The 19,613-nt window shown below is 41.7% G+C and overlaps 4 protein-coding genes across 7 annotated transcripts; all 4 read right to left on the reverse strand.

Moving 5' to 3' along the window:
* Positions 1 to 763: 763 nt before the first annotated feature.
* LOC108122072 (juvenile hormone esterase) lies at positions 764 to 11,563 on the reverse strand. Of its 4 annotated transcripts, XM_070281027.1 has the most exons (8): positions 11,497 to 11,563; positions 8,979 to 9,145; positions 5,280 to 5,384; positions 2,993 to 3,129; positions 2,036 to 2,934; positions 1,808 to 1,977; positions 1,466 to 1,746; positions 764 to 1,402 (listed from the first exon to the last, which is right to left on the reverse strand). In XM_070281027.1, exons 2-8 carry the CDS (start codon positions 9,126 to 9,128, stop codon positions 1,213 to 1,215), a joined length of 1,932 nt encoding a protein of 643 aa, XP_070137128.1. In that variant the 5' UTR covers positions 9,129 to 9,145; positions 11,497 to 11,563; the 3' UTR covers positions 764 to 1,212. The 4 variants fall into 4 exon arrangements, with proteins under 4 accessions (XP_070137128.1, XP_017092020.2, XP_070137129.1 ...); XM_017236531.3 differs by lacking the exons at positions 8,979 to 9,145; positions 11,497 to 11,563 and adding an exon at positions 7,122 to 7,433; XM_070281028.1 differs by lacking the exons at positions 8,979 to 9,145; positions 11,497 to 11,563 and adding an exon at positions 5,514 to 5,975.
* A 2,235-nt stretch (positions 11,564 to 13,798) lies between these two features.
* Positions 13,799 to 15,499, reverse strand: LOC108121842 (UDP-glycosyltransferase UGT4-like). The gene is made up of 2 exons (XM_017236141.3): positions 15,223 to 15,499; positions 13,799 to 15,162 (listed from the first exon to the last, which is right to left on the reverse strand). The coding sequence occupies exons 1-2, from the start codon at positions 15,476 to 15,478 to the stop codon at positions 13,856 to 13,858; spliced, it is 1,563 nt and encodes a 520-aa protein (XP_017091630.2). The 5' UTR covers positions 15,479 to 15,499; the 3' UTR covers positions 13,799 to 13,855.
* A 288-nt stretch (positions 15,500 to 15,787) lies between these two features.
* On the reverse strand, positions 15,788 to 17,281 carry LOC108122137 (UDP-glycosyltransferase UGT5-like). The gene is made up of 2 exons (XM_017236653.3): positions 17,215 to 17,281; positions 15,788 to 17,133 (listed from the first exon to the last, which is right to left on the reverse strand). The coding sequence occupies exon 2, from the start codon at positions 17,126 to 17,128 to the stop codon at positions 15,788 to 15,790; it is 1,341 nt and encodes a 446-aa protein (XP_017092142.3). The 5' UTR covers positions 17,129 to 17,133; positions 17,215 to 17,281.
* Positions 17,282 to 17,706: 425 nt separating this feature from the next.
* Positions 17,707 to 19,494, reverse strand: LOC108122135 (UDP-glycosyltransferase UGT5-like). The gene is made up of 2 exons (XM_017236651.3): positions 19,104 to 19,494; positions 17,707 to 19,045 (listed from the first exon to the last, which is right to left on the reverse strand). The coding sequence occupies exons 1-2, from the start codon at positions 19,441 to 19,443 to the stop codon at positions 17,709 to 17,711; spliced, it is 1,677 nt and encodes a 558-aa protein (XP_017092140.2). The 5' UTR covers positions 19,444 to 19,494; the 3' UTR covers positions 17,707 to 17,708.
* Between the last annotated feature and the right edge of the window lie 119 nt (positions 19,495 to 19,613).

The following is a 19,613-nucleotide window of genomic DNA, read 5'->3' on the forward strand; positions in this document are numbered from 1 at the left end:
TCCACGTTATTGCCAGTGACGCGGATGAGGACCAGCTGGGATAATTGAATAATCAGCTTTGTGGCATAGTGAGAGTCCGACCCCTGCCATATGCGAACCGTGTTTTTCCGAATCCCCCACCAGCGGGGGTGACTTAACTCGCGCCAAGTGCAAATTTGTAGTCAATCATTATGCCACTTTATACTCATACATTCTGGGGGTGATAATTCGTATTTAAATCCACTATAGGGTCCAGTGGGGCGGTTATTTCTGTAAACGTCAACATATCGATTTGGTTGACTTTCACAATTAGCTCGCCCCTGAGAGATTCGTATATTTATTGCTAAAATAATGTGGATGGTTGAGTTTAATAGGATGATACTGGAGTAGGCTCTTTATTGTTATATATTTTAAACTTTCGTCTGTGTTTACGAACATTTTTAAAAATATTCAATAAATTTAAATATAATACATTTATTATATACATGGTTCATTTTTATCCTTTCAATAGGATAGCTTTGATGCCATTAAGATCGAATAAAGGTTTTTTTTACTTTTATACATAAATTCTACATCAGCCACCATTTTTGGCGCCATTTTCAAGCGGCGAATTTTACATGAACCGTCACCATTTTCTTTTTACTTTTCTTTACAGTAATTTCTTTGAACAGACATTTTACCCAAAAGTAGGCCACGTTATTAAAACTCCAACATGTTGCAACAGTTTAATAACAAATAGAAGTCCGTGGAAAAAATTGATCCCATGAAATAAAACACAAATCAGTTATTTTAAAATAAAATATATTAATTTACAAAAATATTGTGCGCTAGATTTAACCAGCAAACAACTAAATCGGTTGGGACCGGGCTACCAAGATCGAGCCCAGCCTTTATGTTGGCATTAGACATACGATAGACTCTGACTATTTACACCTGATTATTGCAGATATACGTGTAGTAAGGAAAGATACCTTGACTTTGGGTAATGCGTATAAGAGTACGTGTGGAAGTGGGTGTGAATAAATGCTGGAACACTTACGAACTAGATGCTAAATAATATAGCTAATAATATAGCTAAAAATAGCTACAAACTAAGAAAATTGTACAATGAAATTTGCATTTAAATATTCTGGGTTTCGCGCTATCTTTCACAAAATGGCAATACGAAATATGTGTGTGTTTGTGAGGGTGAGGTTTGTGGTATTGTGTGAGTGTGCGTGTGTATCCTTGTGTTTACATAGCAGCACCATTGTAATGCTGATACATCTCGTCCCAGAATCTTTGACGTTCCGGTTCGGGATTGGTCTTCATGGCCAGGTTGGCCGAAATATCCAAATAGTTAAGACTATTCATCACATTGGAGGGGTCGATGGGAGCCCACTTGGTGGTCAGATTTGGATCTTCCGTATCCGGTGTTGGAGTACTGAAATATAATTAAAATATAAATGACTCTTTGTATATAAACATTTTCTTTTTAAACACGTACCCATACTTGGCGAAGTTCGTCCACATTCGCACCATGCGGTTCTTCACCTGAACCTCCATCGATTTGGGATCCAGACTTAGATTGAAGAAGCCGAACTTAAACAGATAGCCCAGCTCATCTCCGTGGCAAACTCCAGGTCGGGGAATGCCCAGCATTCTCTTGTACAGACCCAGAGCTCCATCGAAGGAGAAGCGGTACATGTACACCGGCGCATTGCCGTACTTAGCATGATTCCGGGCCGTGCGACGAATTCCCTGTAGGAACATTAAATCCGTCAAGAGCTGAACGGAAAAAAATAAATATTTAGTAACTAAAGTTCATAAAAGATTGCCGCAAACTCACCGCTATCATCTCGTCTACAGATTCAATTCCCACATGCTTGTTTCCCAAGTAAAATGTCCTTATTTCCCGGGTTACTCTGTCATGAACATGAGTGACATTCAAATCATGAGGCACCAACCGACCGAAGTCATTTTCAATAATCTGCAGCAGTTGGGGATTCTTACGGAGTCCTTTTAGAAAAAAAATTATTAAAATAGAGATGGATTTTTCTTCCTTCTATGAACTCACTTCTTATAAAAAGCATGGCCTCGTGTGTATTATATCCCGTCATGTAGGCCACATCGCTGTTGAAATTCTGGGAGTGGTACATGTCGCTGGGGTGCTGGGTAAGGAAAGGCTGCTCGTAGAACTGCTCTTCTTGAGAGTCCTGATTCCAATATCCCTCCACGACTGGAACAAAAGGCAGACCGATATTGTTGCGCTGATCCTCCGCCGTTATTGTAGTAGGCGCTGCCTCCACCAGTTTCATGGCCGGAACCCTGCGCAGAAAGTCCAAGATCTCTTCCGTGTTGTTGGCACCCACATAACCTAAATTGGCGGCGAGGCGGGCAGCACGTTGGCTAGAGCTGGCGGCCATCGACCAGGGATTCAAGGCAGAGCCGCTCTGCGAAATAGCTCGATGGAATAGCCCCTTAGCTAAGGGTGAAAGAAGCAATAGCTGCACTGAGGAAGCTCCTGCGGACTCTCCAAAGATCGTCACTTGCTTTGGATCACCTCCAAAAGCAGCAATGTTGTCCCTAACCCACTTGAGAGCCAGAATCTGATCCTTGAGACCCTGGTTGCCTGGTGCATCAGGTCCGGCTGTCAGAAAACCCAAAGGACCCAATCGATAGTTGAGAGTGACCAGAACGATGTCCTCAGCCACAAGATAATCCGGCCCATAAAGGAAAGAGTTGCCCGAGCCAAACGAGAATCCTCCACCGTGCAGCCAAACCATCACGGGAAGTTTTGTCTGTTCACTTGACTCCTCTTCCTTGGGCATTCGCGTGGTAAAAACATTGACAAAGAGGCAGTCCTCGTCTCCTTTGAAGGTATCAAGGATCATGTTCTTGTGCGGGCAACTCTGTCCCTCCCTTGAAGCATCTCGAATGCCCGACCAGGGTTTCTCCGGCTCCGCAGCCCGGAATCTGGATTGTGCATTAAAATTAGTTTGCATGAATTTCATTAAATTTTGTTCAATATTACCTTCTAGCACCGGTGGGTGGTGCTCCATATCGCATCCCCCTAAAACTGTAGTAGCCTCCCCGCTCTCCAGATCGGTATTTTTGGTAGCGACCTCTCACCTTGCCCAGTGTTGTTGTAGCAACGATCTCTCGTTCTTTCTGAAAGTGGATATCAAATAATAATTTATTTCTACAACTAAATACAGAAAAATAAATTTGAGAAGATTCTGATAAAAATCGAGAGGATCGCCTTCGCTAGGTAACGCTTTGGCAATGAAGATTGCCGAATATATCGACATCCACGGGGGTCATAATGCCCTTTCTAGTATTTCTCGTAATTTTAAAAAAATATAGACATCCATGGGGGTCATAATGCCCTTTCTAGCATTTCTCGTAATTTTGAAGGGGATCCCACATAAAATTTGACAAAAAATCTAAAAAATATTTTATTCCCAGATTTTGATGCAGATTAATGGAGAATCGACGTACGATTCGTTTAAGATATTCCGATCAAGAATCTGATGAAGATTGCCGAAGATATGGACATCCATGGGGGTCAAAATGCCCTTTCTAGCATTTCTCGTAATTTTGAAGGGGATCCCACATAAAATTTGACAAAAAATCTAAAAAATATTTTATTCCCAGATTTTGATGCAGATTAATGGAGAATCGACGTACGATTCGTTTAAGATATTCCGATCAAGAATCTGATGAAGATTGCCGAAGATATGGACATCCATGGGGGTCAAAATGCCCTTTCTAGCATTTCTCGTAATTTTGAAGGGGATCCCACATAAAATTTGACAAAAAATCTAAAAAATATTTTATTCCCAGATTTTGATGCAGATTAATGGAGAATCGACGTACAATTCGTTTAAGGTATTCCGATCAAGAATCTGATGAAGATTGCCGAAGATATGGACATCCATGGGGGTCAAAATGCCCTTTCTAGCATTTCTCGTAATTTTGAAGGGGATCCCACATAAAATTTGACAAAAAATCTAAAAAATATTTTATTCCCAGATTTTGATGCATATTAATGGAGAATCGACGTACGATTCGTTTAAGATATTCCGATCAAGAATCTGATGAAGATTGCCGAAGATATGGACATCCATGGGGGTCAAAATGCCGTTTCTAGCATTTCTCGTAATTTTGAGGGGGATCCCCATAAAATTTGACAAAAAATCTAAAAAATATTTTATTCCGAGATTTTGATGCAGATTAATGGAGAATCGACGTACGATTCGTTTAAGGTAATCTGATCAAAAATCGGATGAAGATTGACGAAGATATGAGTTATTTCCTATATCTAGCTATTATAGTTATTGTAGTTAACTATTATAGTTACTATAGTAAACTATCGGATAGTTATTTTTATAAATGTTCACTTTTTTTAATATGCGGGGTCAGAGACATTTCTTTGTTCATTTAGAAATATTTAACGTGATTTATTATGTATTTATTATGTTATTATTATGTACATTTATATATATTTTTCTTCAGTGGCTGCTAAAAACTTATTATATAGATTTTTTTTGTAAATTTCGTTGTTTCTATAAAAACAAAAAAAAAATATAAATTTCTAGTTTAACCGGTTCTTGCCCCAAATACCTTAATTTTAAATGTTTTTACATTGTGCTGTTCTGTATAAATTTCTCATTAAAAATTGATCTGTTGTCTATAATATACAATGTGTATAAAAATTTAAGCAAAACTTTAAATATTGTAATTTTTCCTCTGAAAGTTTAATTTTATTCTGTAGTAGTATAATTTTCTCGAGTTTAAAGTCACCCAAATCGTACGAAATCTACCAAATGTTAATTTAATGCCCCATCAGTTCTTGACAAACAATTCGACCCACTCTAATGCCCACTAATTTGGCTGCCACTTGTGAATGCTGGTAAGAATATTGGTTGCGCAACAAATTTGCATTAGAGTGCGAACGCGGTTAGAACCAACAAACATTTGTCCGTGCCATGGAGCAGGCGTTGCGAAACTGCCGCAGCCTGGTCAATAACCAATGGCCAAAAAGCGAGTTTTTGCCTCTGTTCTTGACTGAATTTCTATGGCAAGAGGGTGGGAAAAATTAAAAGTCTTTCAATGCTATTTGCTATCGAGCCGAGAGTCGACGTGACCTCAGCCTCTAGTGCAGGTGCCTGCATTGGTCTGCATCCATATTTGGCCAGCTAGCCAGCAGTCCACGTTCAAGTTGAGATTCAATTGGGAATTGCAGTGGGTCAGTCAAGAGCTTGACATTTTCAGCGGCTGGGGTTCAAGGTGGGTAGATAAAACAATTGGCATCTTACCCGCAGAGATCGCACCACCTCCTGTACCACTCGCATGGCCCGCGACGGCAGCAGCTGGACGAGTGAGTTTGGATGGGAGGTCAGGGTCTTCCAGGCCGTTGTCTCCTGCAATTACACAGAGGTTGAACAAACTTAACATTAGTTAACAAGAAAAACAGAAATGAACAGTGGGTCAAGCAATGTTTACTTACAAAATTAATTATTCTATGTTTAGGTTATAGCTAAGAAGATTACCATTTAGCAGGGGAAGTATTTTCATGTTTATTTTTTATTACAATACGAGGCCTTCATCCCAGAGTACTGCGCCTTGTGCAAAATCATATTTTCAGCCCAAAACCAAGTTCGCTGGGCCCGATCCGATGACAATTTTTTGGGGCTGTCGGATTTGTAAAGCGGTGTTAACTGTTAACGGGCAACCTTCACCGACTGCGCCGCTTAATTGACACGCCATTTGCATAACCCGCATCAATCTGGGGTCTGTATGGGGGCAATTAGGCAGCAGCAATAGTAATATCTCCATTTCAATTATAAAAGTCACGTGCTGCCAACTGTAGGAAACGCCAATCTTAAAGTGTTGGCTGTCGCATTAGGCGATCCCCTATCTTTCAATTGGACCTGCCTCAATTTATACATACTTGTATGACAAAAGAAATACCTTTACGATTTTTATTAAAAATAAATAAAGTCGGTATCGTTACTGACATACTTTTAAAGGCCAGTTTTTTAAAAATGGTAAAATAATTATAACAGTCTAAGACATTCTGGTGTTGAAAATTAATAAGAGAGGATATGGAAACTTGTCTTACTAATGCATTTTTTAAGTTCAGTTCAGTTCAACCAAGCGATGAAAATTCAAAACCACCTTCATCAATTAAGTGCCAAAGACCTTCTTAAAAGTGAAAATGTTTTCCTAGATTTTCAATTAATGCGACTAGGGACTCCTCGCTATAAAGTATTTACCTCAAGTTTTAGCAGTGAATCATGACACACTTTGATGACGGTTGTGGTGGCTGTGGAGCACCGGATTTCAAGTTCACCTTTTGACGAGTGGTTATGCTAATTACGTTTGCTGCATACTCTAGGTGTGTAAATATCGAAAGAGCTAAATAAGGCCCGCCATGGAATCGAGATCAATTGCTTGAAAGGTATTCAGGCTTCGGATCAAAACCATCCATCTTTGTTTGCTTTGCATTTGAAACTCAAAGTGTGTGCGTGTGGTCTGCATCTGTATCTCGCAGTTATGCTAATGTGGGTGTAGCTGGTTTATAACAGTTTTTTATTATTTTTATACGGCTGTATCCGATCGTTTTTGGCTTTAATTATAACTGTTTAATGCGCGCTATGTTTGCTCTGCTTGTTCGACAGCAAAACAAACCGTAAAGGCGATTAAGAAGTGGGTCATTGTTCAACACATAATAATAATAAAGATTAAGTGTGCTGGGAAAATAATTAAAACACGCAGCACAGACACGGCCAGCGGGCTAAGTAATCTGCCAATCAATCTTGGACTTCACTTTAGCCGACTTATCGCAGCAAATGCCAGTCCAGTGTGTGGCTTCGATCTAATATGCAAATGAGTGAGAGCAGCAGACAGAGCCGCATGCCTCCGAATTGCATTGCGGATCTCACATAATATTTTTGCCACTTACAATTCAGGATTATGCAATAAGCGCTTTCACGCTACGCTCGAAATCCAAAAATAATAAATGCGAATAAAATGCAGGCCGATCACCGGGCAGATCACCAGCTCCGCCGCCGCCGCCACTGCAACTCCCCCGATGAAATGGAAAGCTAGCCATGCATTGTCTGGAATATTGCATAAGAACCGAACCGAATACGAACCGTGGTAGAACTGGCCGCTCGGAGGATTTGGCGCATGTCCACTGACCCGGAAGACTTGTTGGTGTCCGCCGGTGGTGCTGGGGAGGTGCTTGTCGACGGGGATGTTGTTGTCGTGGTGGCGATTAAAAAAAACGCTTTGGCTGGCAAATCTTGCAAATCACCGCTCGGAGTTGTGGACTTTCTCTCCATCGTTGTGATCCGATGGCCGGATTCATTCGGTCGCTGCACACAAATTGCCAAGACAATTAGACCGATGGCCAGCACGAGGCCTGCGGCCATCGCTCCGCGGGCCCAATTCCGGAGGCAGGGCATCGCTGACAGAGGGACTGATGGAGGGTCACTGCACCTCCGCTAGGCAGAGCTGCCTTTGTTTTATGCAACAGCTTGACAACCGCACTACTTTGCCTTAGTTGCACTCGCAACTGCAATAGTTGCAGCCCGGGCCGTAAACTTTGATTTATTGAACTCGCACTCGCATGGAGTGACACTGGAATAGGGTAACTGCAAAAAGTCTATGCACCAGGGATCTAAGCCGCACTTCTCCGACCGCAAGTGCTGTACTTTCGGCTGACGAGAGCCTTGTGAGCTGGGGTCTCTAGTAGCGCTGTGAATTAAATTCCACTTGTTCCTCGATTTTTCCTCATTTTTCGCTTTTGGCTCGGCAGTCATTAAAGCACCCTGGAATCAATACAGTCGAGGTGTGTACTCGATCTATTGTAACGATATCAGGGCCTAATAGATGAGGGTATTCTGTGGTCGAGTCTACTTTCCCACCCCATTGCTGCTATCTTGTTAGAGTTGCACTTGTTATTGTCTGTCCGACGTCGTTTCGGCGTTTTAAATACATTTTTGGTTTTGTTTTGACTATTTTTTTTAGAGTTTGTAATCATTGTTTTTTATGGCCGGATTATGTAAGGCACGCAATGGCTCAGTGCAGACATGTGGCCATTGTACACCGTGTATTCTGTAGTTGGCGGGCTTAGCTGGCCTTTTATCAGTCAATGTTATCCGACCGGCAACGGAAATGCTTTACATTTTAATTGTAATTTTTGTGGGGTTTTGGCCTCATCACGATCATAATTTGTTGATTGAGGGCGATGTAAATATTTAATTTATAGCATTATTAGTGTGGGAATGAAGATATCATGTATCGCGTGATAAGTTCTGAAATATAAAGGGCCTAAGTATGCAATTTCCAAGCGCATTGCTTCTGAGCCATGCACATCACTAATTTATTCAAAGTGTCACAAACTGCATTGGAATATGAATTACTGCTAGGGGATTCTGATCGAGCATAGCTGATTGGAAGGTTATACAGAATTTCCTGCCCAACCTCCCAGGTAACATATTGCGAGCCACTGCCCATCTAATTAGCAGATGCCAAGTCAGTCGTTTTTGTTGTGGGTTTGCCATAAAACAATAGAACTCTGCCTCTGGCAGACGCCAGCTATTGCAGGCATTATTTTGTGAGCCATAAAGTCCATTAACAGGCATATGTAAATGCAGTGGCCAAAAGTGCGCACGGCGAACGAGTTGGCCAAAACAGAAGACAATAGCACCGCGTTCATTGCGGCGACTACTTGCAGAAGCCAGCAAGGTGTTGAATTACTTTCGGGGCGGGGTAACAAATTTGCGACACGATGTCAAAGTCACACCAGCTTGCCGACCACCAGCTCTTTGGGTCTTGGCTTTGATTTAAATGCTACCAAAGTGACCGAGTCAGCCGAAAAGCTGGAATCTGGCACGCTCCACTCGCCACCACACTGTTTCTTTTGTCTAGACACAATTTATTCAACCATATAGACATTTTTTAAATTGATTCGCAGACTAGACTGGTTCTGGGTTCTGGACACTTACCTTAAGCGTGTTGGATATCTTCCCGGCACGTGCTATGGCCGTTCCAAAAGTCGAGGGCGCGATGGCGATTGAAAAGCCTCCATCGCATAGAAGGAATACCAGTACTCCGAGTAGCAGGAGAACCGAGGACAGTCTGGTTGTTGTCATCATGTGCGTTTGTACTTCGACTGGGTAGACAAATAGAAATAATGCATTAGTCGATGGCCCGTGGTATGACCTAATGTGTTTGCCGAACGTCAACGTCCAACACTGATAGTCCAAAACGGAATAAATAGCCGCGAACACCAAACGCCAAACACCGAACACCAAATGCCGAATATCGAATCGGAGTGCTGAACGTATGCTTCTGAGCCAACTTCTTGGTCATGGCCAAGACAAAGACGCGAATGTCAACAGCTTAAGAGCCAGCTGGGGAACTGGCTAAAGCCAAACTCAACTTTGAGTTGAGCTGGTCGGCGTGCTCAGTGCTCGGCGCTCAAAGTTTTTCCAGCCGTCAGCTGGTGGTCTCGATTTAAATTACTTGCGATTATTTTCAAATTTGTTCACCGCGCTTGTCTTGAACTAATACAGACATTATTCAATTTTGTTTTGGCGCTGTTGTTTTTACTGCCGTCTTTTTTTTTCCTTGCGTGAGGTCACAAAATATTTTGCATGCTCACAGGGCGTATGATTAATTAGGAATTCATTTTGATGCCGCTGATGGCATTAACTTTATTTCACATTATGGGCATGTATAAATATGAATTTGTTTTATTTATTTTTGTTTTCCACATAAAAAGCCTGTCCCAATGACAACGGACTAATTGAATGGCAAGACCGGAAACCGGAGCGGGAAGGTCTCCAAGAAGCTAATGACCTTTTTTGGGGGCCCATAAATCTGTTAATCAACCTATATGGAAAACTTCGACGAATGTGTAAGGGTGCTAATTTCGGCTAAAAGACTGTTCCGCTTCCTTAACTGACTTGGCTAACAACACCAAAGAAACGTTTAGCTAAGCCATAAACAAAACAGGCAATGGCCAACCTGAACGCCCCCCAGTTAACCAGTAACCCAGTGCGACTTCCTTATTTATTTTGACCATATTTCTCTCCCGTGTTTGCTGTTTTCTCTTCGGGCTCTCTTGGCCATTTTTAGCCATTTATAACCATTTGTGGTTATGACAATGCCATGGCAACACTTGCACTTTCCTTGAAAGTTGTTCGACCAGCTGCAGATGCAGAGAGAAGAGAGAGTAAGTGAGTGGGCCAGCGCTTCGAGCCAATTCCCGATCAGCTGGGAGCTTTCTCGCCATCTCTCTTGGCCATAAATTATGCTATTGTGATTACTAAAATCATATATTTTATGCAAATTGGTCATGGACCTTGCGCAAAGTCTCTTACAGATTTCTTACAAATCCATTGGGGGCCACCGCAGTCCCGTTAACAGAATGTGGCTATTTTGTAATAGCCTGGTCAATTGAGAGGCTCAGAGAGCCAGAGAGAGCAACAAATTAGCAGCCATCCAACTCAAAATTAACAACCGCAGAAAGCGCAAGTCGCACATAAACGGGTCGGGAAAACTCCATCCCAGCTGCTTTTGGGACTCTCTGACTTGGGAGGGGGATTGGGGGCGTCAGCTGAGAGCTGGAAATGCAACTGGGATTGGGGATTCAGGCCGAGATCGCAACTGGAGGCTCTGACTTGGTCCGAAGCCGGCCAGACGGGCTTGCGACGCCTTACGTAAGCGGCGAGCAAAACAAAAAAGGTAAATATTGAGAAAAGAGTACAGAAAAAAAAACGAAAAAAATAAATTAAGCCAAATAGCTGGTCGAGCAAATATATTGGAGAGAGGTGTGAGAAGCGAGAGTCTGGCCCAATGATAACGCACCGAAGATGATGGCCAAATGAGTTGGGATGGATGCGTCCAAATTGCCATTTAACGGCGAATTTCGCCTGACCCATTACATAAGTAGCCGGCTCTGGCCAAAACGGAACTAATTCAAAACTATTTTCAAATTTGCCCATTGAAGACGTTCGAAAGGCATCTGGCTGCTCTCCACTGCCTACAGCCTGCTGCCTTGCCACCTGCCCGTGGGGCAAACTGTTTGTGTTGACGCATGAAGTTTCATTAACAAAAGCTGGCTACGCAAATATTACGGCAGGCAAACAGGCAAATATTTGACACACATATTTTTCTTGAACCCTGCTCAATGACTCAACAAGTCGGCAACTGCAGTGCGCAATTTTCAACAGATTTTTCGGTTAAATATGTCAACTACATTGAGCACATCAATCGGAGGGTTTTTCTTTTCAAACTATTTTTGGATATATTTTTCGACACAGTCACAACACTTTTTGGTGCACTCTCTAATTGACTTTTGGTGTATTGGGCAAGTTCAAGTTTGTCGTTTGAGTCTTTCGTCTGCCCCTGCGATTCGATTCGAATACCATTCAATTCGACTTCTTCCCCGGACTTCGTTTATGTTTTCGGTCTCGGATATATTTATTTAATTTCTGTTGGCTGTAACTCTTCGCGTACCGGAATGTTTCGTGCTTCACGTTCGACTGTCGCCGGCGAACTGAGGCTGCGACTGTGCAGCGGTGCGCTTAAGCATCGAATTGGCCCGGCTTATACCTTAACCGCTCATGGGCAACTACGCCGACTCTTTGGTCATGCAAATTGTGGTTAAAATGAGAATTCTGTTTGATATTGATAAATTCATTTACGGCATGACATGAATTTGGGTTTTTTAAAAAGTTTTTTAAGATCCAGTTATAAATAATTTTTGGTTTTAAGCTTGAATTTAAGCCTACATTACTTCTACTTTTAAACTTTTGAGAACAAAACGAATTTGTTTTCTATTTTTCTTATAAAATACCAAAAATTAATTTTCTATTTGTTCTTTAATTTACATTAATTAATTTGTTAGTCTCAGTTTTAATGTATATATTTTTAAAGAGTATTTCCAATTCATGTTAATTTCCAATTCATGTTTTAAGCCGTATTGTGGTTGGAGACAGCAGATTAACAGTTTGTTTGTATGGCGAGCTACTCCATGGGTTTAAATTATGGCCGTACTCATTTCGGGCCCGATACGCCGGCTCACGCATAAATTATGCAAAATTATATTTCTATTTAGATTTTGGCTACCATAGGAGGCATATTCTTGGTCAAAAATATGTGTCGATCGAGCCCTGTTTTGGGCATTTAAGGCACGCAGCTCATTTGTCAGCCGCAATGCTATGGGCACGTGAAGTTCAGCGAAGCTCTCGTTTCTGTTTATTGCCACTGCGGAAAAGCAGTTGACACTGGGGTTAGGGCTAGAGATGGCCAGTCTCGTTTACCGTTTGAGATCAAGGATGCAACTAATAATCTGTGGCACAATAAGCCAAGGCAATGAGATCTCGATGTGGAAAAGTAAGCTAGCAGTTGGCAATTGGCAATGAAATGACAACTGTAAAGACAAGCCGGCAACGCAATTCAAGCCCAAAACCATTAATAAACGGCGGATGGAAATGAACTTTTCACGAAGCCCCAACTAATTAACGCAGCAGCTATTGCACAAGCAAATCGACAAGACACTTTAGTTGCAGTATTAGCGGAACAATTAAGCGGGGAATCTTTGGCAGTACTCGTATCATTAATTTATCACCCGCGTACCATGTGACCTCGTTGCCCGTATGTTCTCACTCTGGTGCTTTACGGCCGGATTTAACCAAGCGCTGATCGTAAACAAAAGAATGCCGCCGCACTGTGCAAATAAACCTCGAAACTGAAAATTAAAAACAAACCTGAAAACACTACAATATTATACATGAATTCATATTTTGTGCATTCTGCCAACGAGTTGTCTGTTGTTCTACCTCGAAAGTGTGTCACCATTTGTTTTAATTGTTCTACTCAGATGTTTGCCAAAGCGTCAATTACGACAAAACCCTAAAGCTTCAGCTTAACGATGCAAGTCAGACCAGGAAGTTTCGAAACGATTTCGAAAAGAGAAGATCCACATCTTGGCAAGCGGAGCTGGTGAAAGGCAGAACCTGTAACGGGTCTTCTGAGGGAGCCACAGATCAAGGACAGCTGCAGGTTATAGTGACGTCAATGAGTTCTTTAGACTGGAACTGCGGCCCCCTAGGAAACAAATATGCGAGTTGATAAAAGTGGGAGATCTAAAAAACATTTTGTGCCCAATTAAATGAATTCAAGTATTTCTATAAAAGAATGGGCAAAAGTTAAATTAAATTTTAAATTTGAAACTCTTTTGTTTAAATAATAATTGAAGGGCTGAGAAAATATATAAACAATAACTAGGATACATTAAAGCAATGTTGCTGAAAAAAAAAGAAAAGTGTATTTCTTTGTTCACCTTATCAACAATGAGAAAATGATAAGTATAAGTATTATAAGAGTATACATATATTTTTAATAAACGAATGGAAAAATACGTAATACTCTATACATCCTCACTTTATTTTATTTTGTTTTAAATTATTTTGATATGGTAAAATTAGTTAAATATTATTATATTACTATTATTATTATTATTATACAGGAAGTCCACAAATTTTAAAAACACAGGTAATTTGCATAATGCCCAATCGTAGGCATTATAACTGAGAGAAGAAAAATACATTTCGAGTTTTATAGCATACTTTTTGGAAAATCTGTAGAGTTTTTAACATAAGATATGTTATATAACAGTATATTTTGAGCTTGAAAGTTCCCATATTTATTTAGTTTCCATCGATCGAAATAAATAAAAAACTTGATCTTAAATTGAATAACTTTTTATAAAACTTATTTATATAAAAATTAAATGATCATAAAACTTATTGGACTAATAGTTACGACTACATTAATACATTTTCTGCATACAAAGGGAATTACTTTGTTTGTGTTAAGTGTGTGTTAAGTTTGAAGTGCTGTGTTTTTTGATCAGCCTACGACTGATAAAGATCACGAATATTAATATAGCCCCGATACGAATGTACAGAGGTAAAAGGTCGCCCAGTTTGTAGTAAACCATGAAAGAAATATCGCTTTCGTTGATTCGCATCAGGCTGGCATTCCTATGGCGCAAAGCATATTCTATCCACCAGACAGCCGAGTCCAAAGGACTAATGGGACGGTCTCTGAAGATAAATGACATTTCCTTAGCTCTTTGAGAATACTTTGGTTCTTCGATCAGATCCCGAATAGTGTCAGTTATTGTGTCTACAGAGGGGGAAGGTGTGTCCAGGACTCTTGCCATTCCTGCCTGCTGAATTTTGTGCAAGTTATCAAACTGGTCGAAAAAGAAGGGTATTCCTAGCATCGGAACTCCGCTGTCAATCGCCTCAATGAGACTCAGTAGCCCCCCGTGGGTTATGAATAGTCTGGTGTTGGGATGGGACAGGATCATCCGTTGTGGCGTCTTGGCCATCCTGTATATGTTTCCGGTTTGGTTGGGCGTTGTGGTGTCGTCGGTTTTCCACACCACCCTTTGTTTGATCCGAGAAAAACTTTTCAGCAGAGGTTGCAGAATGTCTTGTGGTAGAAACTTTAGCATAATATCAAAACCTAATGAGAAATATATCACACCGTGTTCCGCTTCGTCTAAGAACCGTTGCAGTTCCTGGCCACAAGGCTCGGGCGGTTCGCTAAGGTGAATGCCCGCGATCTCGATAATATTGGGCACATTCGACCTAACTCGCCCAAAGCTGAAATGGTTATTTACCAAGATCACTGAAAATCTGGACCTTAGCTCCTCCATTTTTTGTTCCGAGTAACCGAAGAACTTCTTAAATATACGCAATTGTGCTGGGCGGATAAGAAGACGATCCAACAACTTTTCTTCGGTTATGTATATCCAGTTATATATACGACTAAGAATCGAGGAGTCCAGTGAAAATCCCATGGGGGATATAGGCTCGTAGACGCTAGGTGCGGGATTTCCAGCCAATTCGTCGACACTCCAGTTGAGCCGTATGTAGGAAACCCCCACTAGGGTAGCGTTATAGTATTCCGCCAATCCATACACTGCATCCAATTGGCATGTCTCTATCATGATCATGTCAAACCGCTCGCTTTTGTCACTCAGCATTTTCTGGACACCGTCGTCACTGAGAATGGCAGCTGAAGTGTTGGCTAGAAATGTAGCCGCAAAAACTGCTTCTCTCCATTTGTCTCTGAAGAATTCAATAAGTTGGTTCGAATTCATAAGGTCTGTTGGAGTTTAGAGTGTAAATAATACAGAATGCGTTGTATTCGTCATAAAAATTTTACCATGCAGGTGTTTGTGCAACAAGTCCACTCGTATATGACGAACTCCCTCGATATTAGGCGAAATATGAGAGGGGGTTATGACTGTTAAGTTATGGCCTTTTCCTACTAGTTCCTTTACTAATGGTTGAATGACCGTATAGGTGGACGAGTGTCGGTATGGAAATATTCCCAAAATATTCGCAGCCTCAACAGAATTCACGTCCATTCCAAAAATCAGGCACAGGCTGAGCGGCAGCCACGCAATAATGAAGCGCATTTTTACGCATATGTCCGCTCATATCGGAGCTCACAACTCAAATGACCACAATCTAATCAAAAGTTTTTTTGTCAAATATGTCAGTCTATTGAATAAAAACAACACAGCTCTTAGATATTTAATAAAAGCTCAGTACTGATACAATATCAGCTATAAGATAAGGTTCAACAGCTGTTTGAATTAGCTTTTACACTAAATGGTTTATTCATACAATAAATAGGTGTGGAAAGTTAATAAAACTGTTTCACTTTTATCTACATAGCTTATCATCTTTGCAATAATTCACTAAAATATCATGGGGGAGCAGAGTTATCGAAACATAATCTGCTGCATCATCAACAAATTTCTTTCTTGCTGTCGTCTCTGTCGAAATCGCTGTTTTTCCAATAATTTATAGCCTAGAAATAGCACCGCCATGAGGATCATCGCGACTCGCAGAAGAAGAGGAAGCAGGTTATCCAGTTGGTAGTATGCCATGAATGGTAATTCACTCTTATTAAGCCTCATGTGGCTGGCGTTCCTGTGTCGCAGGGCATATTCAGTCCACCAGACTGCCGTGTCCAAAGGGTTCATAGGACGATCCCTAAAGTTGTAGGCCATTTCTCTGGCCTTCTGAGCATATTTTGGCTGTTCGATAATTTCGTGAACGGTGTTGATGAGAGTATCCACACTCAGAGTGTTCCAGTCCAGGACCTTTGCCATTCCCGCCGCCTCCACGCGTTGCATGTTATTGAACTGATCGAAAAATAATGGCAACCCCAGCATGGGAACTCCGCCGTTTATGGCCTCGATGACACTCAGTAAGCCGCCATGGGTAATAAACAACCTGGTGTTTGGATGGGACAGAATAATCCGCTGAGGTGCCCTCACTATCCTGTACACGTTGTCCGTTTTATTGGGCGTCGTGAAAAGTTCGTTCTTCCACACCACCCTTTGCTTTAGTTCAGCAAAGCGCTGGAGCAACGGCTGTTGCATGTAATCCGGGAGATACTTGAAGCGGATCTCTAGGCCCATTGAGAAGTAAATGACTCCGTGCTCCGCTTCGTCTAAAAAGCGTTGCATCTCCTCGTCACAGGGCTCCGGTGGATCGCTGAGATGCATGCCTCCAACCTCAATGATATTTGGCACATTGGCTCTTACCCGACCCATGCTAAAGTGGGTGTTAATCAGGACTAACGCAAACCTGGAGCGGAGCTCCTCCAGTTTCTCGGCCGAGTATCCGAAAAACCTTTCAAAGATATGCAGCTGGGCAGGTCGGACGACCAACCGCTCCAGCAAAAACTCTTCGGTTGTATCCAACCAGTTGTAGAAACGACCTAGCAGCGAGTACTTTAAGGAAGGGCCCTCCAGTGAGATGGAATCGTGGATACTTGGTGAGGGATTTCCCGCCAGGTCGTCAACATGCCAATTGAGGCGCATGCTGGCGATGCCCATGAGGGTGGCGTTGTAATACTCCGCCAGGCCGTACATGGCTTCCAGGTGACTCGCCTCTATCATGACCATGTCAAACCGTTCACTGCCGTCTTTCATCATTTTCTGCACGCCATCGTCAGTCAGAAGGGCAGTCGATATGTTGGCGAGCATAGATGCCGCCAAAATGCTTTTCGCCCATTTGGAAGAAAAATGATGCATGTAGTTATCCGAATCCATTATTTCTGCAGGTAATTAGAGACGCTTGTGAAAATTAAACAATTAAATTTAAAAGAAAGTCTACGAATTATTTATGACACACTTACTCTGAAGCTGGCGATTCAGCTCAGGGACTCGAAGATGGCGAACACCTTTTATGTTGGTTGGGGTTTTTTCGGGGGAAATAACCGTCACCCTATGGCCTCTTTCAGCCAAAACACGAACTAAAGGCCTAACAAACAAGGGCCCTGCTGTGTGAAGATAGGGAAATATTCCCAAAATATCGGCAGCCTCAGCAAAATCCAGATTGAAGTCCATTTTCAAATGCAAAAATATGATTAGCCCCAACCAGATTTTGCTTGAGCGCGTTTGCGACCGCTTATGCCGGAGTTCCATGCTTAAATGAATGCTATCTAATCGAAACTTTTTCGAAAAGCCCTGATAAAGATTGTATGATTTGCGAATCAATAGTAATAGGAAAGCTCAAATTTTTATCACGTATGATTCAATTAAACAGCTGTTTGGATAAGATAAGTTGTGAAATGGAAACTAAAGCAAAAATAGCTAAACGGTCAATAAACTGTAGTGTTTTTGTCGTATTTTACTTTATTGGCAATCTTATCATTTTAAACACTCGTATTCTTTCTTGTCTACGATTATACTTTTTGGCCAACTTATAGCCCAACAAGGTTACTATTCCAATAATGAATCCAAAACGAAGACCAATGGACAGCAAACTCTCTAACCTGTAGTACCGAATGAATGAAATGTCATCCTCATTAAGTCTTATGTGTCTGACGTCGGGATGTCGAAGAGCGTACTCTGTCCACCACACGGCAGTGTCCAGCGGACTCATCGGCCGGTCTCTGAAGCTCTGTGACATATTCTTGGCTTTGGCGGCATATTTAGGGTTTTCTATCAGCTCCAGAATAGTGCTGGTTAGAGATTCTGCGGTCAATGAGTACGCGTCTAGAACCTTGGCCATGCCGGCCTGCTCTACTCGATGCATATTTCCAATTTGGTCGTAAAATTGTGGCAGTCCCAGCATTGGTACGCCGCTGTCAATCGCTTCTGTGACACTTAGTATACCACCGATAGTGATGAACAGCCTGACGTTGGGGTGCTCCAAAATCCTCCTCTGCGGAGTCTTGGGCATTACATATATGTTATCCGACTTATTGGGCATAGTTAACAATTCATTTTTCCATATAACCTTCTGCTTTAATTGGGCAAAGCTTTTCAGCAATGGTTGTTGTGTCTCGAGCGGCAGGTATTTTATCATAATATCCATTCCCAACGAAAAGTAAATGACCCCGTGCTCAGCCTCGTCCAAAAATCGCTGCAAGACCTCATCACAAGGCTCTGGGGGCTCACTTAAATGCAGTCCTCCCACCTCAATGAGATTAGGAACGTTGGCCCGAACCCGTCCCATGCTGAAGTGATTGTTGATTAATATTACCGAGAAGCTGGAGCGGAGGTTGTCCAATTGTTTGGTCGAATACCCAAATACGTCTTTAAAGATGGCAAGCTGAGATGGTTGGTGTATCAATCGATCCAGCAGAAGCTCTTCTGTAATGTAGATCCAGTTGAAGAACCTGCTCATCAGAGAGTTGTCCAGGGAATATCCTAAGGGCGAAACGGGATCGTAGACAGTCGGAGCGGAATTTCCAGCAAGAAATTCTATGTACCAATCGGTGTACACTGCCGAAAATCCCACCAATGTGGCATTGTAAAACTCGGCAAAGCCGTATTGGGCATCCATGTGGCTTGGCTCCAAGATGACCATGTCAAAGCGGACTTTCTTGTTGCTTAACATCTTTTGAACAGAATCGTCCTTGAGGATTGCTAGAGACATGTTCTTATATATATTGGAAATCATCAAGGATTCCGACCATTTGCTTACAAAAAAGTCATCGAGAAGATCATAATCAATCACATCTACATAAATAAATGGTGTGGTAATAACTCATCTTCATAAAAATTCCTTTACACTTACCTTGTACGAGCTTATTAAGCATGGGAACCTTGATGTGCCGGATTCCCTCAATGTCATCAAGCATTTCTTCTGGTGTGATTACTGTTATTTTGTGTCCTCGGTCCCTTAGAGCAATCAAATATGGCCGCACCACTAGAAAAGGTGTAGCTTGGCAGTACGGAAAAATTCCCAAAATATCGGCTGCATGTGGCTGGTGAAAATTAGAAAATAGCCACAAGCTGGCCATTAACCAAGCACTGCCGAGGCGCATTTTCACGGTATTCGTCTGCTCATGACGAAGGTATACACTTAAATGAGTGAAATCTAATCTAAACTGGCACAGGGACCATAAAGTTCTCATCAATTCAATGGTTATCACAAAACAGCTGATAACCTAGAGATAAGATATTGTACAGTTAAAAGAATTGATTGCAAACATTTTCTTCGCTGTTTAAGAGCTTAGTAATTGCGTTTAAATATGTGGTTTAAAAAAGAACTTGCTCGAGTATTTTTATTCACTAGTTATAGGAA

Source organism: Drosophila bipectinata, chromosome 3R (genome assembly GCF_030179905.1).
Source record: "Drosophila bipectinata strain 14024-0381.07 chromosome 3R, DbipHiC1v2, whole genome shotgun sequence".
Taxonomy (NCBI): domain Eukaryota; kingdom Metazoa; phylum Arthropoda; class Insecta; order Diptera; family Drosophilidae; genus Drosophila; species Drosophila bipectinata.

Excerpts from the sequence above, each read along its gene's own strand:
- LOC108121842 (XM_017236141.3), bottom strand. The coding sequence starts at position 15,478 with ATGCGCTTCATTATTGCGTGGCTGCCGCTCAGCCTGTGCCTGATTTTT. Across the intron at positions 15,163-15,222 it reads GTTGCACAAACACCTGCATG|ACCTTATGAATTCGAACCAA; the intron begins GTAAAATTTTTA and ends AAACTCCAACAG.
- LOC108122135 (XM_017236651.3), bottom strand. The coding sequence starts at position 19,443 with ATGAGAACTTTATGGTCCCTGTGCCAGTTTAGATTAGATTTCACTCAT. Across the intron at positions 19,046-19,103 it reads GCTTAATAAGCTCGTACAAG|ATGTGATTGATTATGATCTT; the intron begins GTAAGTGTAAAG and ends TTATTTATGTAG.
- LOC108122137 (XM_017236653.3), bottom strand. The coding sequence starts at position 17,128 with ATGGATTCGGATAACTACATGCATCATTTTTCTTCCAAATGGGCGAAA.
- LOC108122072 (XM_017236531.3), bottom strand. The coding sequence starts at position 7,433 with ATGCCCTGCCTCCGGAATTGGGCCCGCGGAGCGATGGCCGCAGGCCTC. Across the intron at positions 5,385-7,121 it reads GAGCGGCCAGTTCTACCACG|GAGACAACGGCCTGGAAGAC; the intron begins GTTCGTATTCGG and ends GTGTAATTGCAG. Across the intron at positions 2,935-2,992 it reads CCACCCACCGGTGCTAGAAG|ATTCCGGGCTGCGGAGCCGG; the intron begins GTAATATTGAAC and ends TGCACAATCCAG.